Consider the following 25,468-nt stretch of genomic DNA (forward strand, 5'->3'; position numbering starts at 1 on the left):
AGTTGATTTATTCTAACAGAAAAATGGCCGCAGGAAATAAAACAGGATTACACTTCACCTCAGGGCTGGACTAGAAACAAAACTCAGCCCCGGCAAACTTCCTCCATGTCTAAATATGACACTAAATGTCACTTAAGTGATTATTCCAATGTCTAAATGAATCAACTCCTCTATGTGGAGCATTTTTAGTCCTCAGTAGCAGATATGATGCTCAGACAGATTACAGCTTCTGTCGCTCAGGATTGTTCCAGGATTTCTTCTGAGAAATTATTGTCCTGTTGAGGCTCCAAGCTTCAGCTTTTTCACAGATGTAATTTCCCAAGACTGGATTGAATCAGTCTCAACCTCCGCACGTTGCAGGTTTCCAGAAGAAGCAAAGCAGCCGCAAAGCTTTGCACAGGCACTGCCATGCTTCACTTTAGGCAGGGTTTTCCTTTCAACTTCATTCCTTCTTCAGAGTTTTAAAAAGTTCACATTTAGTTTCATGGCTCCACAGAACAGAATCCAAACTTTCTGTGTCTTATTTATCTTGTTCTGTAAAAAAACTTGGGCCGGCTTTTCTTTCTCCTGGGGGTAAGTGATGGTGAGAGTCTTCAAGCTCAACTTTCCAGCGTCTGAGCCTGACTGTATACTTACTGAAAACACTATAAGATATTACATATGCACAACTATTTCAAAAGTTCTTGTTGGATTTGTATTTTGAAACAGCTGAAAGCCTAAACATTTTGCCAATTATACGCTTTACTGCTAAATAATTTTAGCGCAGCTACACATATTTAACATGAACCTGATTTAGTGGTGTTTATCAAAAAGGTATATGATCTAAATGAGAAAATAATGAGCTGTGTTTGGTGGGATACTGTCAAATAAGGAAGGATATTTTTTTTTGTTGCTGACATTGATTTCATCCTTTTAGTTTGACTTATACCCATTTAAAGAGAATTAATCCATATCTGTTTTCTGCATCATTTACATTGCTTGCCATGATAAAAAACAAGTTTAACACAAAGAAGCAAAGAGGCATACTGAATTACAGTAAATTATTTCAAGCTTGAATGTAAACAATGAAAGCACTGGTGTTGTCATGAGTTTGATACTCTAAGGAACCAGCAGCATAAAATGAGATCAGTAGAAATCAGGACAGAGACTCTTCTTTGGCGTCCATAAAGCTCAGAGTGTCATGAAATAAAGCTTTTACAACAGAAATCTGTTCAAAGAAAGTCTCTTCTGGAACTTTCTGCACTCATCATCACATCCAGACTTGTAAAAGTGTTCAGCTGAGTCACGCTAAAGAGTGAACACATCATCCTGTGGTGTGTTCATGCCAGCGCCTCAGAGTTTCAGCTCCTCTATTTATTTTATTCCAGACGCTGAAACTCGTCTGCTCCATAAAAAGAAACTATCCTGTTTTATCACCAGCTCATCTTTATGTGTGAGCAGAAGGATTGTTAAGGTGTCTCTGTCTCAAACACACACACACACACACACACACACACACACACACACACACACACACACACACACACACACACACACACACACACACACACACACACACACACACTCGCAGGTTTACCTGGGGATTTGAGTCTTATCTTTGTGACTGCTGCAGATTAATTGCTGACAGATTTGCATACCCCAAAGGTTTTACAGTCTTTTCAGGATGATAGAAGATCTTCAAATCTCTGTCAGCAAACTGATGCAAACTCTCCTCAAAAGTTTGCTTCCATAATCCTTTGTGTTCACTCTGACAGTGAGCAAACACTCAGCACAGCCTCACTTAGACTCAGAGACAGAAATCAGTTTGTCTTTACTTACATGCAGACAACCTCCTGAATGTGGTCTCCTCTGGTCCTCAGGGCAGCATGGGCAGCATCGCCTGCATTGCCTGGAAAGGAGACACTCTGGTGCTCGGTGACGTGGATGGAAACCTCAACTTCTGGGACCTGAAAGCTCGTCTGTCCAGGTATCTGCTTCCCTCTGACATTTTCCTATCACCTGCAGTTTCTGTGAGCTAAATGTTCACCTTCATGCTACTGATGCTTCCAGGGGAATCCCGACCCATCGGGGCTGGGTGAAGAAGATCCGCTTTGCTCCAGGGAAGGGAAACCAGAAGCTGCTGGTGATGTACACTGATGGAGCCGAGGTCTGGGACACCAAGGAGGTGAGTCTGAGTCACTTAACCTGGATTTCTTAAAGAAATCAAGCTGATGCTGAAGTGCTCCAAGCTGCAGTTCCCTGAGTGCCCACTAGAGGCTGTCTGCAGAAACAGCAGAAACCACATACACACCCATTTGAAAGCCTATCTTTAACACAGAAAAAAAAAAAAACAGGACCCTTGACATATTTGAGAGGTTTCTGTTGGTTTTACTGAATAGGCCATTAAAGTACTTGTGCAATATCTGCAGAGTCAGCATGATGCTCTGTATCCCATAAAATAAGAGTCTTCTTCAGGAGGTTTGGGTAATTTTCTCTGTAAAAAGAAACGTTGAAAATCATGAACTGGGTCCCTCGAGTCCAGACCACAACCCCACCCCGCAGATCAGGTGGAGCTGTAAAATAAAGTGGACAGATCTGTTGAAAATTCAAAGGAAAGCCTGTGTCCTGAGTTGCAAAAGGCATGTGATAATGTTAGTGTTTAAGTTTTCAGGGAATATTTTGACACTATGCCAGAAACATGGGTTGCTGTAACCGCTGCAGGTGGACAAACCAAATATTCAAGTTTAAAGTCGATAAAAACAGAAGGACTCATTTCATCTGATATTTTTTGAGCTTAGTGCAAACATCTGCACATTTCAGGACAGGATATGAGGCAAAAGAGGTCAATACTTTTAGATCTGTCAGCTGTTCTCCTCAGTTTGGCCTCCACTATAGGTCAACCAAGTCAACATTGAATACGACAATTGGCGACAGACAGCTTATGAACTCAAAAAAACCTGCTGCCCAACAGCTCTTAATCAGACTTGGCCAAGCAGACGTCTTGGAACTTAAACTTAAGTCACTTTAGAGAGTGATATTAGCATTAGCTTGATAACTAGGCCAGCTAAACATAGCCTATCACATGCTGACTCTGGCTTTATCCTGAACTGACGTCTGTAGAAGTCTGACTTTGGCTGTCTTTTTCCCTCAATGAGTCTTTTACACACCCAGCTTCTTCTGTTTGCATGATCTGTCAGATGTTTTAAGAATGTTTTGATGCAAAATGCAAGACTTGTGTCACTTCTTTTTGACCGGTGATCTGGTCCCTGGTCTATCTTTGGAACCACCATCATCCCTTAATGACCGTCATGACCCAGAATCCACATCTCATGCTGGCACGGTCGTTCTTACATAAGCTCATGAAAACAAACTTTGCAGGTTTTTTTAATGGGAAATAAAAGGTGTCAATTAGCATTATGGGCCCTTTCAAAATAGAAGCAAGGGTTTTTTCACACCATTGTTTTTGTTCAGGCCACAACCTGTGACCCACTTTTGGATCACGACCCACCAGTTGAGAACCACAGTTTTAGACATCCTGGCAGGAGGTGTTGCTGAACAGTAGGACAGGACTGGGCTGCAGGTGAAATCATGTCAAACTAAGTGAACTATCAGGGCCTCAAACTATAAAAGCAACAAAACCTAAAAAGAAACGGTGTTAAACAATGAATCAGTTTTAGTTCCTCTCCATCCTTAGAGTCCTGAAGTCACATGTCAGCCATGTCACATTAATTATATGATGTTTGTGAAAGTAAAACTATTTAGATGTTAGAGAAAAAAAGTTGTGTTATTGAGAAAATAAAGCCATAACATAAAAAGAACTGACTCAAAAAGACAAGATATAAGAAGAACAAAGGACAAAATCAAACTATTATAAGGATGCAGAAAGTGTAGTGTGTGTTATGTATGCATGTGCTCATCATGCAAACGATGATAAATAAAATGTAATAATTTCCCAGCATGCCTCATAGTCTGCAGCCTGTCTCTCTGTAATAGAGGAGAGGAGCTGCAGAGTCTACAAGCTCACAGTCAAACAGATTTAGAGCTCTGTGTGTCTGTAATCACTGAAGGACTACGATCCTGTGACGGTGTACATTTAGCTAATGCTCCCTCTTTCTCAGGCTGATGGAAGATGTGCTGTAATCGTCCCTCTGAATCAGAGAAGAGGCACAGAGTCTGTGTAAGCACACTCCGAAGCTCTAAAAGCTTTGTGCTGACAGTGAAACGGCCAAGCCGAGCAGGATAGATGAACCTGATTCTGTTAGCCGCAGCATCCTCAGAGCTGCTGCTTCTTTAACTTTGTTTACTGCAGCCGTTATCTTCATCGTGAGAGCCCGCGGCTGCTCCCAGCTGCACTTCATCATCTGATCTAATGTCACACACTGGACGCTCTGTATCTGCGTCCACGCCACACTGTGTGTGTGAGGCATGTGTGAGCTCTGCCGGCAGCGTCTTGATGAGGATTCAGAATAGAGGAGCAGATGAATGTGATGCAGAAAGATGCTCAGGGGAATAAAGCTGCACAGCGTGGGGACGAGTCCCAGCAGAGCACACCATCTGAGGATGGATGTTTTCTTTAGGGGGCTGAGATAAGACTCAGTCTCAGACCACATTCACAAACAGATAGATCAGCTGCAGAGAGAATGGAGGGATGTGATAAGAGAGGAGAGGAAGAGGAGGTGGAGAGGAGTGTCTGGTGACAGCTGGGCTACTCCTTTACTGCCTCATAAAACCAGATAGAGGTTTTGTAGAAGACCTCCTGAGCAGACTGATCTGAGTCCTGGTGCACTCAACAGGCTCGTTTTGAGAGCAGCCTGTGAGTCTGTTTACGCCTCAGATCTCATGCATCCTGCGGATTTCAGCCACGTGAACAGATCAAACATGCATACGTGTTAAAACAAATTTTAATAAATCTGAAGTATCAAGGATATGTTCAGACCAGATGCAAACTTTTCTAATTTTTAACAACAAAACAAACAAATACAGAAACTACAACGCAAGAGGAACGTTTCGACAGACTTGATCAGCTTCATTAGAGTTTTAGAAGACAAAGTAGATCAATATTTAATCGGTCAGGAACCAGCACCACTTTTCTTTAATTTTCAAACCTCCTGGCTGGAGATTCTCAGGTCTGCATGGTACCCGAGGCTGACAGTGATGGAGGAGAGACGGAGGAAAGGACTGGGGTGAACACAGCTTGGTCCAATTTAAGAAACTGCTTTAATTCTGTAACAGTCAAACTCCCCGAAGTGAAAGTTTTTCTGATCTGTTTTCTTCCAGAGTCTGAACTTTCAAACACTAAAATCATACAACATAAACAAACTGGGGATGGAGTTTGTGATTCTGTTAGCAGATAGACTTTAGGGGTGTGATCCTAAGTCACTCTTAAAACAATGGACTATCCCTTTAGCATCATAATTCCAAACACTTCAGTGTGGTGTGATATAAACTCTCTCCTCCTCTGTCTCAGGTCCAGATGGTGAGCAGCATGAGGATCGGCCGGAACGTAAACTACCGCATCCTGGACATCGACTGGTGCACATCTGATAAGGTGGTTCTGGCTTCAGACGACGGCTGCATCCGAGTTCTGGAGATGGCCATGAAGTCTGCAAGCTACCGCATGGACGAGCAAGACCTGACCGGTGAGTCAGAGAGCTGAGAGTTGTATTTACTCAGAAAACAGGATATGAAAACATAGAGCAAACATTCAGAAACGTATCAATAATAACCTTTTTCTAAGTAAAAGATGTTAATACTCCCCAGATCCGGTTTGGTGTCCGTACTTGCTGGTCCCTCGAGCTGCCCTTACCCTGAAAACTTTCCTGCTGCTGCAGCCCTGGTCAGGAACCTTCACCATGGACATCACTCAGGTGTAAGTTTCACCTCAGAGTCCAGCCAGAAGTAAAGGTGCCATAAATCACTCGACCTTACAGTGACAGCAGAGTTAGAGAAGCTCACACAGACACAGAATACCTTACCAGACCTCACCTGACCCCACCTGACCTCACCTGAGTGTGTGTGAGAAAGAAAACAGACCAGAAAATAAATATCTGAATACCCAGCACACCAAGAGAGGAGAAAGGCCAAGCTGTGGCCTCAGAAGACCTTTAATAAGCTCTGGTTTTCATGTTTATATAAAATCAGCTTGTGAACAGTTTAATAACTTTTAGAGGAATAAAAAAGCCCTTTACAAGCAATCTGTGTACAGCTCTGAGCCAGGAAAACCTCTATCAGAGATGACCAAATCCTCATTAAAAGGATCCTCATGTAGTTTGTTAAACCAGCTGAGAAATATAAACCAAATACAGAAACCCTCTGCAGACTTTAAGAGAAATACGGATAATGTCCACTGTCTACAAGAGGGCATGCGATGTTTAGATCCATATAACAGGTAGTATAGACAATAAGGGGGCTGAGTCAGCAGGAAAAACTGGAAATAGAAAATTCAAGCAAAGTGCCAAAATAACTGTATTTCTTTGAGTCTCCACTGGAGGCTGTCCCCAAGAGTCACAGATTCCCCTTTAAGATCCATATCAAAATGCTGATTTTGTTTGGGAACTTTCCCCTCAATTCAGACACACTAAAAAATTTATTAGTCATTTTTTTGAGACATTGAAGCTAAGTTATATGTCAATTTGCATATTTGAGGGTGCAGCTGAGGTTAGAACACCACCTAAGTTTCCAGGTTGACCGAAATTAGTCTGGGCCAGTAAAACGTGTTCTCTAATTGTCTAAGGGTCTGGGCTTTTGCAGCTTTTGCGCCCTCCAAATGTAAAAATGATCCAAAGAGCAGACTGCACAGACCTGCACAACTTTGTGTTTGAGCTTCAGTAAAGCAGTTTGAGAGTCAGACCCTCAGACGGAGCAGATAGAGGGACAAGTCCTTTAAGAGGTTACACTGCAAAAAACCTTATCAAGTGATTTTGTCTTATTTTCAGTAGAAAATGTCTTTTTAGACTCAATGTGAGCCACATTCACCTGACTATTCCAGAAAAATGTCTTGTTTCAAGTTATTTGAAGACAAAAATGAGGTCTGAATTGCTTGTAACAATTTAAAAATATCTGCGAATGGAACAAGAGAAAAGCTTCTTGTGTTACGACATTCTAGTTTTAAGCAAATTTTGTTGTAAATTTCTCTTGTTTCATTGGGAGTTTTTTTAACTTGGTACAAGCGATTCAGACCTCATTTTTGTCTTTAAACAACTTGAAATAATTTTTCTGGACTGGTAAGTTGAATGTGGCTCATATCAAGTATAATAAGACAATTTTTACTTGAAATAAGACAAAAAATACTTGATAGAATTACAGTTTTTTGCAGTGTATATCTTGACTGTTCTGGTCCCACAGGGTTTTCTTGTGGCTCTTTTAAAACGTGATCCAAAAACAGAGACACACTAGACCAGCTCCTTAGGGGTCTAGTTTGAAAGCACTGGTATTTTTTTTTAACTTATAACCAAGAACAGATGAAACGTGCCTGTATGTGTCCTCTTGTATCCTGGTGTTTCATCGGCCTGTTGTGTGTGTCCCTGCTCTCTTCTATTAAACCCTCACAGCTGTCTCATCATGAGTCAGCCGGCTTTATTAGTCGAGCTGCAGGGAGCTACCTGACCTCAGCATAAACACAGATTGGAGTTATCTATTACTGCCTGACACCTGCGAGGATTCAGCTTCTTATTTAATATGAGCTCAGGCTTTATTTAAGGCACATGTCAGAGATTGATCTCTTTATTTCAGAGACTACAACGAGAAAGACGAGATCAAAGGCCTGATCCAGGAGCAGCTCAACTCGCTGTCAAAGTAAGTTATTACACTGGCTGATGGAAATATGACACACAGGAGCTCAGGGGTGAATGTGTCACACTTATGTCAAGATGCAAACCCCATTTTGAAGAGTTATGCATGTGTGTTTATAAAGATCTGTTGTATAATATCTCAAATGTCAGCTCATCCTGGGTTGTTCTGTATGAGGTAAGAGTAAAACACTCATGCTATGCCTGTAGTGTCTAACTCTACTGATTGGCTCTCCTGTGCTCTTTTCCTTTGTCTGATTGTCTCCTTAGTGACATGAAGAGCGTGCTCCAGGACCCCGAGCTCAGCCTCCTGCAGCGCTGCCTGCTTGTCTCACGGTGAGTCCAGACTCAGAAACCTGACTGTTCATCCTACAAAAGCATGATTATTTTATCAACCCTCCCACCAGAGTCCGTCAGCTGTGAACTGGACTCTGGCCTGGTCCTGGAGGATCCAAGATGCTTTATCAATGAGATAAATGAGGGTTTAGAGGAGTGGGGACGGGACATCAGTCCCAAAGCTGCTGCACAGACTTTGACTCTAAATACATGAGATGTCATTGCCTGTTTCTGAATTATTTGGCTCCATTGTTGAAAAACAGAAGGAGACAGATGCTGCAGAGCAGAAAGAGAATTAATACTGTGATATATTGCTCCATTTGCAGGAAGTATTGGCGATTGATTTTACCAACAAACACTAATTAATTTACAACAAGAGCGTGAAGGACGTTATAAAACAATTCAAAGAAAGTTGAGACATGAACTGTTGATGAAAACAGATGGAGATGGTTTGTAAATCATTTATAGCCATCCAAGATTCTCAGCAAGAAAAATCCCAAACTACATAATTACAACAGCATTGCTTTGTAGTAGAAGAGTCCAGGTGCTGAACTGAATTTAAAGTTTGTAGACTTACGGCTTTGCCCTCATAGAATAAACACTTAAATCTTAATGTACGACCTCATTGTAACATTATAACTTGAATCTCATAGCAATACAACTTTATCAAACATTATGACTTTAAACTTATAACAAAAGTACTTTATCACGACATAACCACTTTAATCCTGCATTATGGCTATTTCATCAGAACATAGCGACCTAATAGTAACGTTACGACCTTATTGTGACATTAAGACTTTAACCTAGTATCATGTTGGCTCCATTTGAACATGAGGGCGATCTTGCAACATTACAACTTTTTATAGCATAACCACTTATTTCATATAATGACAACTTTAAATAACATTATAACTTTAATAATGATAATAATAATACAACAAATTGTATTTATAACACACTTTTCATTTCTTGGAAATCTCAAAGATTTTTTTTTAAAAACACACTATTATAGCTTAAAAGCCCCTTTAAACTTGTAACATTACAATTTTAAACTTGTAAAAACGACCTTATGGTAACATTACAGGCTTATACTCCATGTTAGTTTTGTAGTTGAACAAGTTAAATCCCCAAAATGTCTTCCTTTTAAATTCTGGCCGTAACCCTTAGTTGTATACAGTGAGTGGTAAACTGACCTGTCTGCAGTCCTGACTTGTCCCCCATTGAAAACATTTTGAGCATCATGAAATGATCACCTGTAATCCTTTATTGGGACAGACTCAACTTCTTTTGGATGTAAACTCCTCAGTCTGCTCTCCTGGTTGACAAACATTTAGAAGATGGAAACCTGTTCCTGTACTTGCTGTTTGAATCAGGTTCAAAATGAGAACATATTTTTTTTCTGTGTCTCTTAATGAAATAACAGCTGATGTATGCATGTGAGTGTGTATTTATATATATATATATATATTTATACTTATATTTATATTTATATTTATATATATATATATATATATATATATATATATATATATATATATATATATATATATATATATATATATATATATATATATATATATATATATATATATATATATATATATACTTATATGTATATTTATATTTATATTTATGTATGTACAAAGGTTTGTTTTCGTTTTTACACTCCCTGTAAAAATCTGTATCAGTCACGATCACTTCCCTTCTGTTGCCTAAGCTGAGGTTTAGAGGATCCCGAGAATGCTTTCTCTGCAGATGATAGTGTGACATTGTTGGAACGGAGCATCCTGACTGATGTCTCTGTCAGTGTCCGTTCAAGTTTCATACCATTGATGAAAAGAGGAGGTAACCTAGCAACAGCTGTGAGCATGTGCAGAGGTGTAGAAGGAGACGAAGGCCTAAAGAAAGCTGCAGAGAGAGGAGAGGGAGGAGAGGGAGGTGAGGGATGAGTGGGAGGAGAGGGAGGAGTGGACTGGAGATAAACAGACTCTGGTCATCAGTTTTTAAAGCAGTGTGCTCTGCAGAGTACCATAAAATCCTCTCTATGCTACCTTTAAACCTCAGGCTATTTGGGGACGAGTCAGACCTCCACTTCTGGACCGTGGCATCTCACTACCTGCAGTCATTTGCTCAGGCCCGTCAGCTGAGCGTGTCCTCTGCAGAGGGTCAAACCCAGACAGAAGGATCCCAGCCGGCTCCGCAGAACCACCTGGACATCTGCCACGACGTCCTGTGTGAGAGCTCCTACTTCCAGGTCAGTGGGAAGAAAGAGGAGAGACAGCTGCTGTCCTCCTCCTGTCAGTCCACCACAGACACCAGCAGCCTGTCCTGTCATCCTCAAAATCCACCAAACCAGACCTGACTCACAGGGCTCTCAGTTATTCTGTACACGGACCAGTTTGGTTTGTTATTATCAAAGTGTCATTCAGCTTCTTTGACTCCAGCAGAAACTTATAAAGATTTTAATATTTCTTTTAAACCACAGAAACCAGATTTGACTGAAGAAAAAGCTCTAACACACCAAGCTGTTGCTCACTTCCTGTCGGTTCATGTACCTGAGAACGTGGTCTGCAATCTGAACTCTATTTTTCTACAAACCCTGAGGCACTACCGCTCAAGAAAGAAGCAAACTAAGAAATAATCAACTTTTAGAGGTCCTCCAGAGTACTGGGAACTCTAAACCCAAGATGTCAGTTTTTGTTGTGATTTTATAATCAGTTTTTTTTTCTCTTGGGTTGTGTGGAACAGGATTTCCCCTAATGCTGGTTTTCACCTCTACGCTGATGATACTGTCATTTATTGCTGTACAGCAGTGCCTGCTCAAGTTTCTCCAAATCTTCAGCATGCGCTTGATTTAGTCCAAGATTAAAGTTTGGGTAACACACTGGAAGTCTTCTTTGTCTTCAAAGCCAAAACAATATCTTCAGTCTCTGCTGTCAATGAAGCTCAGTGATCGTTCGCCATCTTCTTTTTTTTTTCAACTTTATTTCTGCATAAAGGTCATCTACTACTATAAAACAAAAAAAAATAGAGACCACCCAAACAGAATCAGACAAAACCAAACAAAAAGGTCATACAAAACAAAACAGAGATTAATTCCCTGAAGTCCATCAGCTTTTTCTCAGACTACAGCCTTGTCTGAGGCAAGATATCCCTAGAGCGGCTTTTTACCTCTATGCTGATGATACTGTTATTTCTGTCCTGCGATGACTGCTCAAGTTTTTCAGATTTGATGTAGTTTGAGATAAGATTTGTTAATTACATCTTGCTTTTAACAAGGACAAAAACGGACTCTTGTACTTTCCATCTTTAAGAGCAGAGAGAAGAATGCTGATAGACAAAAATGTTATAAAAAGGACGCACAGATGCAGGTATCGGGTATGGGGTATCAGTGGGAAGGGGCCGATCCATGGTGCTGATCTAGGCAACCAGCTCTATGCCTTATTTTTACGTGGCTATTTGATTTGGAATGTGACCTCCGATGCACTTTCTGTTTTTTTTTTTTTTGCTGTTTCACCAGTTTACAGGGTATAAAAGTTTACAACTGAATAGTAATTTCTGTACATTCTGAAGCATTGTTTTTACCAAATTGCTAGTAGACTTTTAAATATTTTATAGCTTGAATAAAAGTGGACTTCAGTACTTCCATAAAATCATTCTTTGCCTTATACCCCAAACATTACCGGTCTTATCCCACAGTAGGGCATGTAGGTTATTATTTAACATCCGCCAATACCTAGAGCCCAGGTACCAGTATCAGGACTGGCAAAGTTGGATCGGTGTATCCCTGCTTAAGGATGTTATTAACATCCAATTCTTTTTGTTTATCATGAAAAAGAGTGAGTGAGACGATCTTTTTACCTCTCCTTGGTTACAGTGACGTGTTGCACATGAATGTCTCCACTCAGGGTCTCCCAGTCTGCTCGGTGTATGTCATAGTGCTCTGAGATTCATCACTGACTGTGGCTTTCTAGCTCACCATTATACTTCACCAAGTCAACTTATGGGGCTAAGATTTGAACTTGATTCATGATGAATGTCAAAAGCATGATCTGAAATCTAAATCAAAGTTAAGAAATTGAATTAATTTGCTTTGAAATTGTTGTTATCCTACTTGAAAATTCAACTCCTTAAATTCAAAAATATGGTAACGTATTTTTGGGGGTGAGAGAGAAATGTTTAATGTGCTGCTGAAGGATGGAATTCTCAGCCTCTGTTGTAGATCCAGGAGTAATTTCCTGGTAAACAAAGTTTGTTTGAGATGAGGTAGTCAGTGTTTCCCTGTAGAAGAATGTCTCAGTAAAAGTTTACCTTTTGGTTTGGATAGCCTGAATAATTTAAGACAGACCAGCTTTGAACACCTTTGTGGAGCCTGACCCAGGTCTTTAAGGGAGGCAGCTCTCAGACTCTTTTGAGTCTTTAAGGTCAAACGTGTCTTTGACTTTGTCCTCGTTATATTCAGCTCCCCGGAGATTCTTCTCAAACACAGAGAGAGGCACTAAAAGAAACACGCTCTGGATTCCCGCTGCAGAGTCGATGTTTCTTGGAGAGGAGACACCTGCAAACGCTGCAGACCCTTAAAAAAAACTACAATCTGTGTCCTTGCTTTAGTTATTGAGCGAGAAACTGTCTGCAGCTGCAGCTCATTGATCGGTCATCATCCCTGCTCAGCTCCACCTTCATCCAGCCGGAGAGAGTTTGATTAAAGCTTTCTTGTTGCCCTTTGTTTCTGAGTCCAGGCTGCAGAAAATCCTCCTCTGGACTTTATTTAGAGAGGAGACAGTGATTAAAAAGTTGGCTCACTGTGCGAGTGGAGACACGATCTCTTGTTTTGGTGGGTTTGGGTTCACATTTCCTGGGAATACATCAGAAAACAGAGCAGAGGAGATGACGTGCCTTTCCAACCATTAGCCTATGATGGAAAAGATGTAGAACAGCTTTTAGAAAGAGGAGTAGACTATAAATAGGTTTTAAATAAGCATGCTATTCTCTCCTCTCTGCTGTTTTTTGTGTTTTTTATGTGTTCTGTTTTCTCAAACTCTTCTCTGTTAATGAGAGGCCATGCAGTGATCACAGAGACGTTCACAGAGCTATTCACAGAGCCGTTCAAAGAGCCGTGCAGACAGTCTGCTGCTGTCTTCACATTCAGCAGCCTGGATGTAATTACTAATATCCAAACTGCAACACAGCACAGTCACTAAACTCATTTAGTTTCTGTGCCTGCAGCTGTGGCTCACACACAGATTCATCACAGCCAAGAAGAGAAGGAAGAAAGTGTTGGACATGAACACACACACGCGCACGCACAGAGCTTTGTTTTCTGCTCTTAGCCTCCCCATGTGCTGGTGTGAAACTGTCACTCTCTGTAGTATCTGTGTCTATGTTTCATGCTCTGGTTTGCTCAGTGAATAAAGAATCTGATCCTCCATCAGGGAGCGGCTGATGAAATAATAATAACGGGGGCCTCAGTAATGAAGGCAGTGTGGGAGGCTGAGGCTCCAGAAACTTGGTGGAAACTGCTGAATATTTAAAAGACTTTATAATTACTTTCCCCATTTCTGGACTATAGATCTGGATAATTGTCCTCTTTATCTTCTTTTGTCCATCAACCCTGTTTAATACCCTCAGTGTGTACCCTGTGTGTGGAAACTCACTCAGTCTCTGTCTCCTCGAGGTTTAAGCGAGGATATTCGTCACTGAACTGAACCCCTGAGTCTAACATCAGCTTCAATGTTTCTGCTCAACAGAAGTTCCAGCTGGATCGAGTCCACCTGCAGGAGGTGAAGCGCTCCAGCTATGAACACACCAAGAAATGTGCTGACCAGCTCCTCCTGTTGGGTCAGGTGAGTACTGCACCTCATAAACTGTTAATTGAAAGATGTCTGAGAGGTCAAAGGGAAAGGTTTGTTATGGATTAGTGTTTGAGCTGGTCTCAACAGCTCAGACTTTTATTTCCAAGTTTCCAACACAGAGGTTTTTATAGTGTCAAGACAGACTGCGGACAAAAACAACATCCCTCAGATCTACAAGATTAATATGAGAATACATTCACAGTAAGTATGGGTTAGGGATGGGAATTTATAGTAATTCCTGTATTCAAATATACTCGCAGATTTATATATATTTAACCACAAACAAAAACAGGGTCAGTTGGACACAGACCTTCCTTTTCCACTCTTGTATATATTGTTTCCCGCAGCGGTGGATTGTACTCTGGCTTGACAAACGCCATCAGGTCTTTGAAGCCTTCACCTTCCACAAAGCTTAAGGAGAGCACACCTCCAGTTACAAGCAGGCTGATCTTCTCCACATCGACATGCTAACAGGGCTTGCAATTGACATGGTGCGAGACAACCTGCCTTAGCTGTTTTCTCCTCTGGCTTTGAGTGCATGTGGTAAAGCATCAAACTAGTTATTCTATCGCATTCAAGTTTGACACCACATATCCTTCACTGCACATTTACTTCATTGTTTTTGTCAAAGTACTTCCAGATGTCACTATTTTTGACTGACATGTCATGGGTGTAGCCATAGACTGTATAAAACATGGTCATAGTCTCCCCAACGTCACATGTCTGTTTCTGAAATGGGAAATGAAGCACATCAGGAATTGCGGCCAGATTGAAAGTGGCAAGGGCTTTGCGTACAGCTATAGGGCACCCATCAGTCATGTGACCTGAGCCGTGCCTTTTATTGGGCGAGCTCACAATCTTAATATCCTCTAAACCACCAAGTTAGAAAAAAGTTAACCCCCGTACAGTGCGTGCCGAAAGTAAACTTGGCAAGTCAGACAGGAGACGTTTTTTTGAACCAGGCTGTAAATAGGTTAATTTCTGCTTTAAAAACTGCTTTTTTTGGCTTGGTGTGTACGTGACGTCCATTACTAACAGAGACAGCCTTAAGAAGACACTTGAGAAACAGCAGATTTTAGCACTTCCGCATTGTCTCATAATCATAATGATAATAGGCTGTTTTCGAATTCGCCTACTACATACTGCTCATTAAAGTAGTATGTAGAAGGCACTGCCGACTACATACAACTTTCATAAGCAGTATGTAGTATGACTGTTCAGTTGGGTTAATTTTTGTAGTATGCTACGCTGGTTTTCAGTTCGAAGAAAACGGAAGTTGGCTACGGCTGACTTTTTTTCTCAAAAAAACTTAATTGAAAAGGTAGAAAAAAACGAACCACGAGTAACTTATCTGCAAATATATTGCCAGAGAGAGCATTTTATATTAACTTTCAGTGGTGGAGATGATGAGGATTTATAGATAAAAAAAGAAAGGCTCTTATATTAATATTTCTCTGCTACTCCGGTTGTTGTTGCTCAGCTCTCTGCCATTTTCACTTCTGATATGGGACCAGGCGCGTTGCATTGTGGGTAACAGTATGCGAAGCAGACTGGTCCGATGCATACTGTGGATTTTTCCCGATTCAGTACGTCATCTGGGTGTTTTTCTCATACTACAACTCTGACATTTGTTCGCATACTGCATACTGTATACTGCATTTTGGTCGAATCAGTAGGCACTGCTAGTATAGTATGCAAATTCAAAAACAGCCATAGACTGGAGGTTGATGCTGGGGTGTGGCAGCAGCAGGTTGCCGTAGCTGCCGCAAAGCAGTTCTGTTTGCTGAAATCTGGCTCGGTGCGGCAAAACCGTGGCCGGAGAAGTTGTAAGTTCGTATTCCATTAATAATTCTCCTACCATAGTATCTTCAGTTAGGCAAAGACAAAATGCTGGGTCACACATGTAAAGCTGTGTTTGAGTTTGTCGCCAAAAGCAGCGCTTGCACATGTGCGTGAAAACCAAAATGTTACTCGAATAATGGTGTTAACAGCGAGTATTTGAGCACTGTAATGCCTGTAATAGAGTGAATCACTGGTAAGTTTGGTGCCTGATGGTTTCCTGATTCAACATCTCAAAAGTTACTACACCTGATCCAGCAGTAACTGCTAAAATGAGCTATAGCTCAAGAGTCCAACGAATGTCCCTGAAACTTTTTCAGTTAATCTACTCAATCTACTCAAACTCTCCAGATTGTTCTTTCTCTCTTTAATAAAGCTTTCAGATTTTCTCTCTCTCACACACACACTTCCATCCGCTCACCCTCATCTCTGCATCCATGCATGCTGTCATGGTGTTAAATATATCATAACGCTCCCTGTGAAGCTTAATGAAGCAGGATGGAGGATAAGTGCAGCTCTGTGTCTCAGTCTGAGGGGATTGGAGTCACCTCTGTCTCTTCTCCGTCTCAGCGTCTGCCTTTAATCAGAGCTGCAATCAGCTGTATCTCTGTGAAACTGCGTCCACCAATAAGAAACCAGATATAAGGGCGTTCAGAGTGGACCTAACAGGAGCTCTGACCTCGTCTTCCACTACCTCAAAGCAGGATAACAAACATAATTGCCTCAGTCATCACTTTCAGCTCATGGAGCTTGTAGAGCAGGGATCTTTTTTTAGAGTCTCTGAGGATGATCGTCTCTTCTGTGTGTCCTCAGAGCTCCTATCACAGCTGGTGTCACATCACAACTCTTTTATCGTTAATCTTCCCCCTGAGTCCTTGCCTCTGTGTTGTCACATTTTCAATGAAACTTCTCTGTTGGATTTTTTTTTTCATCCTTTCATCTCATTTCAGTGTTTTTGTTTTAATAATATGTAAATATCATCTCATGTCATCGTAACATCTCATCTCTGTGTCACCGTTACATCCTGTATTTTTGGTTTTGTAAATCTTGTCTCTTTTTGTAACTTAATCTCATCTCTGTCTATGTTACATCTTTTCTGTTGACAGCATCTCAGTGCCGTTTTTTTAAAATCTCGTCTCAGCCATCGTTTTGTCATCAAAGTTTATCTCTCTGTCTTCATCACATCTTTTTATCTCTCTTACTGAGGTCTTCTGGCTTTGCTCGCGTTTCAGCTCATCTCTCATTTTGTTTTGTTCCAGCTTGTTTATCTCTTGTCTCAAAATTTTAGTTTGTTGACCTGTAATATTGTAAACCCTTAACTTTATGTTGTTACATTTCATCTTGTTGCATCTCATCTCTAGAGATGTAATAAGCCCTGTCATTTTTTTATGTCCACTCGGTAGCGCTCATTAAATCTCATCTCTATGTCGTTATATCACATTTTCAAATTGCTGTTTCTTGTCATGTCTGTGTCCTTTATTTCATCTCTTTTCAGTCATATCATCTCATCTCTGGTCTCTATGGGTGCGTCTCAATGCGTTAACTTCATGCTTCCTCCGTCCTATCTCCTCCACGACACCGGAAGTACTTTCCTAGTCGCCATTTTGAAGACTGTCCCAAAGCGATAATTGCGCTCAGAGGAGAGAGGAGAAAGGATGGAGGAGACTGATAGAAGGAGCGATGATCGAGGAGACACGAGAGCCGGCTTTGTGGAAGTCTTTTCACTGACGACACGCCCCCATATAGAATATCACTCTCTGATTGGGCACTGCAGCGGCTCAGACTTTTCATGAAACTTCACAAACACAACGGCGGTTAATGAGAAAAAGACAAGCTGAAAACAGGCACAGAAGATCGTTCAGAAACTGATCATAAATCTAGTAATTAAGTGTTCGCTGTGAGTTTAAAGCACAAAACACTGAACACAACCATCATCAAATCAATATAACAAAGGATTAATAGGCCTACAGAAAACTGGCTGGTAAATAATATCTTTCTGAGACACAATAAGGTGGGTTATATTAATAAGCCTCAGAGTTCACGATAAGATGGGCTCTAGATAAAAGCTAAATAATTCATAAGTAATTTCGCAATTACGCATTTTACTGGAAAAGTGATCCATATGAGCTTCTAAACAGCACACAGAATAAACAGAGAGCAAGTTTTCTTCATGGTAACGTGTTTTATAAACAGGTTAAAGGAACAGACAAATCACTGTTACTATTTATGCTTGATTAGAGTTATTACAGTGCACATGTGCAGACGCACAAACAGCTGTTAGAGCTGACTGACAGATGATCCAGAGGTGATCAGCTGATGCTGTCATCACCGAAACACGTCGCTTCATGTGACGCTCCGAAGGAGAGGACGTCCCATTGCTCTAAAAACGAATCTCCTCCATCCTCTCTCCTCTCTTCATTTCCTCGCGTCCCTCCCATGCATCTCTGGTGGGAGGGACTAAGACGCAAGTGAACAACACATGTGGAAGAAGGAAGGATGGAACTTTGGGGCTTTGAGACGCACCCTGTGTCTTTGGCTTGTCACATCTCATCTCCATCAGAATCAGAAATACTTTATGTATCCCTGGGGGGAAATTGCATTTCAGTTTCATCCCTTCTAAAAAACATAATTTCATATTGTTTTCCTTATCCCTGTTTTGTTTTCACGTCGTCCCTGTGTTTTTGTTTTATCTTGTCTTCTGCATGTCTTGTTCTCACTCCTTGTTTCCTCTCCTCCGCTCAGACGGACCGGGCGGTGCAGCTGCTGTTGGAAACAAGTGCTGATAACTCCAGCTACTACTGCGACTCTCTGAAGGCATGCCTGGTGACCACCATCACCTCCTCTGGACCGTCTCAGTCCACCATCAAACTGGTTGCCACCAACATGATCGCAAACGGAAAGCTGGAAGGTAAAGTCCGTCTGTGAAGGGAGCTAAAAGGCTTCTTCTTCCTGAGTCTAACATGCTCAGACAGTTTCACAGCAGCCTGAAAGAGTCCTTAAACTCCTCTGAATAATTCATGTGCTCCTGAAGCCTTCGGATGAACCACAAATTTCAAATATGACGTCTTTCTGAGACGCCTTTAAAGATTTAGCATTCACCATGCAGATTGCATATTGAATTCAGCCGCTGCCAGATGAGAGGACATCAGTTTGTTTAATAAGCAATGAAACTAAAGAGCTTTGAGAGCAACAATATTGACAGTGCAATAAAAGACAAATTTGACAGCACGTGGAATGAATTTTAAAAAGGTAAAACGGGTGTTTCCTGTTAGAGATGAAGGCTCCCTGCCTGATTTTAAGTTTGGTGTAAGATCAGGACATTTACTTCCTGGATCCAAGTTTTGTCTTATAACTGAACGTTTCTGCAGATGAGCAGAGTTCTGTGGTTGGTTCATTATTTTAAGGTTTTGTTGAAACGTCACCACAAATGAGATAAGCCTTCAGGTCCGCCCAAAAGATTCAAACCTTTTAACTTCAGATTCAGAAGCAAAAACTTTTGTTTTGGATGAAAGCTAAAGTTTTGAGTGAAAGAAAACTTTGTTAGTCAGATGAATGGTACTTGATCTGCAGTAGAGTTTGTCTCCTTCAGTTTGATTTCATGATAAAAGACAGAGAAGTTCCTCTCCTGCAGCCGGTGAACGGCGTGAAGAGCTTATCACTCAGACGTCACATGAAGTGTTTGTCCATCATGTTTCCGTCTCCTCTCTGTGTTTAACTTTCCTGTTTGTCCATCAGAGGGGGTCCAGCTGCTGTGTTTGATTGACAAGGCGGCTGACGCCTGCCGTTACCTGCAGACGTACGGGAAGTGGAACCGCGCCGCCTGGCTGGCCAAGGTAACACAGCATGGAGACATCCATCACAGAAACATCAGAATCTGAGGATGAGTGGACGGGATAAGAGTGAGAGTGTGTGTTCAGGTGTTCAGGCTGCATGTGGGTTTAACTTTCCTGTGTGTTGTGTGTGTTTAAGGTGCGTCTGAGTCCAGCTGAGAGCTCTGACGTTCTGAAGCGCTGGGCGGAGCATCTGTGCTCCCCACAGGTGAACCAGAAATCCAAAGCCATCCTGGTGCTGCTGAGTCTGGGATGCTTCTATAAAGTGGGAGAGATGCTGCACAGGTACAGACAGCAGCACACTCAGTGTGTTCAGACTGTGAGAGTTTCAACATAAGGTGAAAACATGAGGTCAAATAGACAAAAATACAAGATAGAAAGAAAACACAAAGAAAAGATGTATTAGAAATACATTTACAGAAATTTTTGAGGTAATTTCCTCCATTTTTACGGTTTGACTCTAAAATAAACAGTTTCTTCCTCTTCTCCCTGACCTGAGCTCAGTGTCCGTCCCCCGTGCCTCTCCCCTCTCGGATTTGACTTGTTGATCGATAGTTTTTGTGTCAGGCTCACAGAGATAAAGGCAGAGATGATTTTCGTTTCTGACCTTTCCTCTTCCGTCCCTCCTCTCCCTCCTTTCCCTCTCTCTGTCTCTCTGCAGTATGAGACACTTTGATCGAGCCGCCCTCTTCATCGAGGCCTGTCTGAAGTATGGAGTCATGGAGGCCAACGACTCGTCAAATATCCTTTTTAAAAATCCATTAGAGCTCCCTGAGGACTGTTTAAAGCCAGAGTCATCTCTCCTGAAGATCATCTCTCTGCAGCTCAAACAACTTTTCTCTCTGAAGATGTTTTCACTGCTTAATGTCACTCTTCAGTCTGACAGGCTACAGAAAGAACACTAAAATCTCTCTCAGATATAGAGAGTAAAAATTTGATTTACAAGAGAGAGAAATCAGCTACTTAATCTGCAGTTTGAACCCAGTTTATCAGGCTTGTTTGCATATTTTTGCTTTCAGTGCTTACAGTGGCTCATACTTCCAACAGTGTGAGAAATTCTCTTAACAGCTTCAGAATCGTCTCACCAGGACTTCTTCATCAAAGTTTCCTCAAAGAGGCACAGGGTGTTTGGGCTCCAATGCAACAGGTGGTGCTTTGTGAACTCATCCTATGAATTACTAATGTAATTTCATATTGTCCCAGATATGTGTCCTTAGATTCTACAATATTCTAAATTCCAGAATTTTCCAAAATATATGTGAATAAAGAACATGTCCGCAATTCAAAAATGTTACAATAAGTCTCAAAAATTCCAGAAAATTAAAAAAAAATGTCTCAAAGATTCAGAAAGTATAAAAAAATGTCCAAAATATGTCACCTAATTCCAGAAATTTCCCCAATAAAGTCTAATAGTTCCAGAGCATCGTAAAGTACCAGAATTTAAAGTAAAAAAAAAAAAAAAAAAAAAAAAAAAAAACAGGATTTTCCCAATATGTCCCAAAATTCCAGTATGTTCCAAAAATATGTCCCTAAATTTTAGACCCTTTCCTAAGTATATAAAAAAAAATCCAGGATAATTCTTAAATTTCTAGAATGTCCCAAAAATATGTCCCCAGATTCTAGAAAACCTCAAATATCATGTCTCAACATTCCGGAATTTCCCTTAATTCCATGATGACCTAAAAATGTGCCAACATTTCAGAATGTCCCCCCAAAACCCTGAATTTTTCCAGACTATGTCCCAAAGTAGCCTCTTGCTAAAGTGTTTGATGGCTGTTTCTGTAAGTGAAGCAAAGCTTAGATGGGATGTGTAGAATCCTTCCTAAGCACAGATGGACCTGTCAGTAAATGGATTCTTATCTTGAAGCTCTTTATGTGGATGGGAGCAGTAGTGGGTTTTAACTACTTAATCAAGCTCTGACTGTAACCATACTGAGTGATCCATGACTGGGTGACCTGGAGCAAACTGAGCGTATTCTGAGTCAAACAGCTCAACAATAAACATCTCTTCATGTTTGTTCCTGTTTCAGGAATAGGAAACTTAAAGAGATAAGCAGCGCGAGGGTGTGAGAGGTCTGAGGCTCGTATTCTGACCAGGTCACTCAAACATGGGCCCGTTTCTCCTGCGCTCTCCTCCCTTTATGATTTCCTGTTTAGACCAGAGCACATATTCAAGCTCTACCTGCGAACACACAAAACAGTGAAAGGCAGTGCATCCTCTCCACTGTGGACTCGTACTTGCCTGCTCGCTCCTCTGAGTGTCGGTGAGATCAGAAGAAAGTCGTTTCTATATTCTGTACATCTTTATGAACAGTCTCCCTCTTTCAGCATACTCCTCCTCCTAATGCCACTGTGGGTCCAGTAGATGTTGGCGCTGATTGGAAAAGGGGTTGATTTACTGTTAGGGTCTCTATGAGGCTGCAGTTTGTGTTTAGAGAATAATATTGTGTTACAGTGTAAGACTTTTGAGCCTACTCATGTATCTGGGGATTTCTCCTCCAGCAGGTGAAATAAGGTTTTCTTTGAACTCTGCAGAAATGAAACAGAGCAGCAGCTGCTTGAATCCTTATTCATTAAAACTGGCTTCCAGGTAAGACTCCATGATTACCAGGACTCAGCAGGTGAACACAGACAATGATGTATTAAAGATGAAAATGTGTTTTTTCATGTTGTATGAAATCTTCTCCTTGACCTTTGTTTGCACATAAACTCATTGAGGCTGCGTTCCTGGATTACGCTCGCCTCCTGCGCTCCCTGGGTCTTAGGGAAGGTGCCGCGCTGTGGGCATCACGGGCCGGGAGCGCCGGGGAGACACTGCTGGAGGAGCTGTTTCAAGGGGAGGGAGGGGTGACAGAGAGCATCATGGGAAAAGAGGAGGTGGAGCTGGACAGAGAGAGCACTGAGTGAGAAACTTCTTCTGGGGTTAAAGTTTGTGTCAAAGGTCCTGATCATCAGAAGGAGTTTGATGAGTGTGAAGTTCTCAGTGTGTCACTGGAGTTCATCTGTGTGTCTGTGACCAGTGTGTATGTGTGTGTGCATGCCCCTAACAAACCCTCCTCATGAAGTGAAATATGGTTGTAAATATCAGGTTTTTGTCCTGGTTGCTTGTTAATCTTTATTTTCTGTGCCTGTATTGATAACTTTAGTGTATAACTGTAGTTCTACACTTTCATTTGCCTTCTCTTTGTTTTCTGCAAAGATTAAGTCAAATCATTCCTGCTTTTATTTTGAAATGCACTGCAAAGATAGAGGACTCACATTCCTGCTCCATGATTTTGGTCCTGTGATTTTGCACTTCTTGTTTTCACCAAACACTTGATATGATGTGAAGGAAACTTTGATATCAGTCATCCCAGTCTTCAATATCTAACAGAGCAGCAGGGGGCGCTGGTCAAAAGAATAGAAGATCACTGACACACAGCTTGTCTCCACCTGTTGTACAAAAGTGAAGCCAAAATGTCTCCAAAACAGGCGCTGATACCTCTCTCCTCCAAGTGTTTGTTTCCTCTCACTGTTCCTTTTCTACACCAATAATCCAGAGCACATCACTGCAGGAGCCTTATTGGTCAACACAGCTGTCAGTCATGGCCTTGATTTGTTTGAGGGTGTGGCCCACAGTGACTGATTACATTTCAGCCGAGCCTCTATTCTATGACAATCAGCATGAGAAGAACAAACTGTAGAGACAAAAACAGATCTGACGAACATTTAGTTTGGATGTTACAGTTTGACTTATAGGGGTTAATACTGATACACTGCAGACAGCCAGCAGGGGGAGCTCGTAATATTTTGGCTTCACTTTGAGAAAGCTTTAATGTCAACCATCATGTATCAAGTATATGAAACTCAGCAAATCTTCTGCACACTGAAAAAACTTTAATCTAATGAGCTGTTTGTCTTGTTTTGCGCAAAAAAAACTCCTATTAGACTTAATGTGAGCTACATTCACCTGGGAAGTCAGGAAAAAAGACACAAGTTACAGAAACAGGATGAAAAATCTACCAGGACAGTGAGAAAAATTTACTTGTTCAGTTTCTTGTAATAAGAATAATGTCTTAATCCAAGAAAGGTTTTCATTCTACCCTTTACAAACATTTAATTTTTTTTTTAACATCTTGAAATGAGATTTTTTTTGAGGACTTGTCAGCTGAGTGAGGCTCATACTAAGTGCAATAAGATAATTTTACTGAAAATAAGACATAAACACTTGATTAGGTTTCAGTTTTTGCAGTATGAATTTTTGTTGATGGGGATGAATCCTTAGTTTTATTTTCCTCCTCAGTGAAACAGTTTAATACCCTCATGTAAAGAACTATTATTGTTTAGTGAATATTGAATTTTCCCTTCCTCTGACGGGCTGAGGAAATCGTCTCTGTGTTTGCTGTTGCTTGTACAGTGAGGTTGATTCTCTAGTGTGTGTGTGTTTTACTAGACGAGCTGTCAGAAGTGTTTCAAACAAAGCTTATAAATCATTTAAACACACACACACACAGTATAGTGCTGCTTGCCACCATCACACAGAAAAACACACACTTTAAAAGCCGTGCTGCTGTGTGTGAATCTCTCCATCATTAAAACCATCCATAGACATGTCAGAATGAGACCACACAGGACTTTGTGTTAGTACCAGTTAACCCAGTGTCTCTATAGCAACACAGACTATTTTAGGGACTAATGATGCTCCAGCCTTAGCTCCTCTCAGATCATCAGCTGTAGTTTGTTGCTGCTGTATTAAACCCAGTCTGCAGAGCTGCTGCTGCAGCCCCCTGTACTGTACACCTCGTCATATTTAGAGTCCCTGCTGCTTTCTCTGTAAGGACCTGGAGGCTGAGCTTCAGTCCATGTTCTCTGTTCATGTTTACACCGTGATGATGATGATGATTATGATGATGACGACACTTTCATCTGTATGAATATAAAAAAAAAGAAAAAATTTATATGTGTATATATATATGAGTGGCAATAAAATCAATATTATTAACTCCATCTGATAGTGAGTGTTTAATTTATGAATGTGTGGACATAGGGGGGCGCCAAATCAAACAATAACACAAAACTTTCTTCTTTTTTCTACAATTTTCATCAGCGGTTTCTCAAGGTGCCTTACATGAGAAGAAGGTCTTGGGCATGATTTTTTGAAGATCATGCGTACAATGAAACTTGGTTTATAGATGTGCGTCAAATCAATGTCTTTGCCTATGACATGTGCAGCCCTCTTTTTCTTTTTTTTTTAAACACACACACACACATATATATATACATATATATATATATATATATATATATATATATATATATATATATATATATATATATATATACATATATATTTAACCAAGGCATGCATCCTGACTTCTTTCAAAATGTAACTACACACTGAAACGACCAAGACCCCAAGTCCTGTGGTGGTCCACTGAGCATTGTATCTACCAGTGATGGTGATTCCAGCTCTTTTAAGGCAATCTGCTTTTCCAATTCTTAATTGACAATGCAAAAGTTTCCCTTATAGATGTGTGCCTGATAATAATCCATACTTTAAAACAAGATTATCAGCACCAATATGGTTACCGTGTCAGTGAGTCTTTAGTGAAGCCTGAGAGAAACCCCCTACGTCAGCCTTGGGTGGCTGGTTCCATTCTTGTTCCTGAAATATTTTTAACAGACACATCATAAGTATTTTCTATGTTTTCTGAGTCACAGCACATAAGCCACATAAGTTGTACATCCCACCCCTACTGATGTCTCCCCTTTTCTTTTCAATATTATGCAAAAATCCCTTTATTAAGTCTTTTCGAGGAATTTGTGGGTTTCGTGGCTTTCCTCCCAGCTCACGATATGTGAT

The 25,468-nt window shown here is 40.9% G+C and overlaps 1 protein-coding gene across 1 annotated transcript in view; it reads left to right on the forward strand.

Moving 5' to 3' along the window:
* wdr11 (WD repeat domain 11) overlaps nucleotides 1-24,612 on the forward strand; it is a 71,621-nt gene extending 47,009 nt beyond the window's left edge. Inside the window, exons 17-29 of the mRNA XM_074675795.1 lie at nucleotides 1,860-1,966; nucleotides 2,050-2,164; nucleotides 5,447-5,618; nucleotides 5,740-5,848; nucleotides 7,711-7,773; nucleotides 8,037-8,102; nucleotides 10,170-10,359; nucleotides 13,853-13,948; nucleotides 18,539-18,704; nucleotides 19,532-19,629; nucleotides 19,766-19,911; nucleotides 20,288-20,367; nucleotides 22,331-24,612. Of these exons, the coding sequence (XP_074531896.1) occupies nucleotides 1,860-1,966; nucleotides 2,050-2,164; nucleotides 5,447-5,618; nucleotides 5,740-5,848; nucleotides 7,711-7,773; nucleotides 8,037-8,102; nucleotides 10,170-10,359; nucleotides 13,853-13,948; nucleotides 18,539-18,704; nucleotides 19,532-19,629; nucleotides 19,766-19,911; nucleotides 20,288-20,367; nucleotides 22,331-22,533 (1,611 nt within the window). The 3' untranslated portion in view covers nucleotides 22,534-24,612. The remainder of the gene's footprint in view (nucleotides 1-1,859; nucleotides 1,967-2,049; nucleotides 2,165-5,446; nucleotides 5,619-5,739; nucleotides 5,849-7,710; nucleotides 7,774-8,036; nucleotides 8,103-10,169; nucleotides 10,360-13,852; nucleotides 13,949-18,538; nucleotides 18,705-19,531; nucleotides 19,630-19,765; nucleotides 19,912-20,287; nucleotides 20,368-22,330) is intronic.
* The last annotated feature ends 856 nt before the right edge of the window (nucleotides 24,613-25,468 follow it).

Source organism: Halichoeres trimaculatus, unplaced genomic scaffold (genome assembly GCF_033239565.1).
Source record: "Halichoeres trimaculatus isolate MK-OKI-2021-1 unplaced genomic scaffold, fHalTri1.1 fHalTri1_scaffold_8, whole genome shotgun sequence".
Lineage (NCBI taxonomy): Eukaryota > Metazoa > Chordata > Actinopteri > Labriformes > Labridae > Halichoeres > Halichoeres trimaculatus.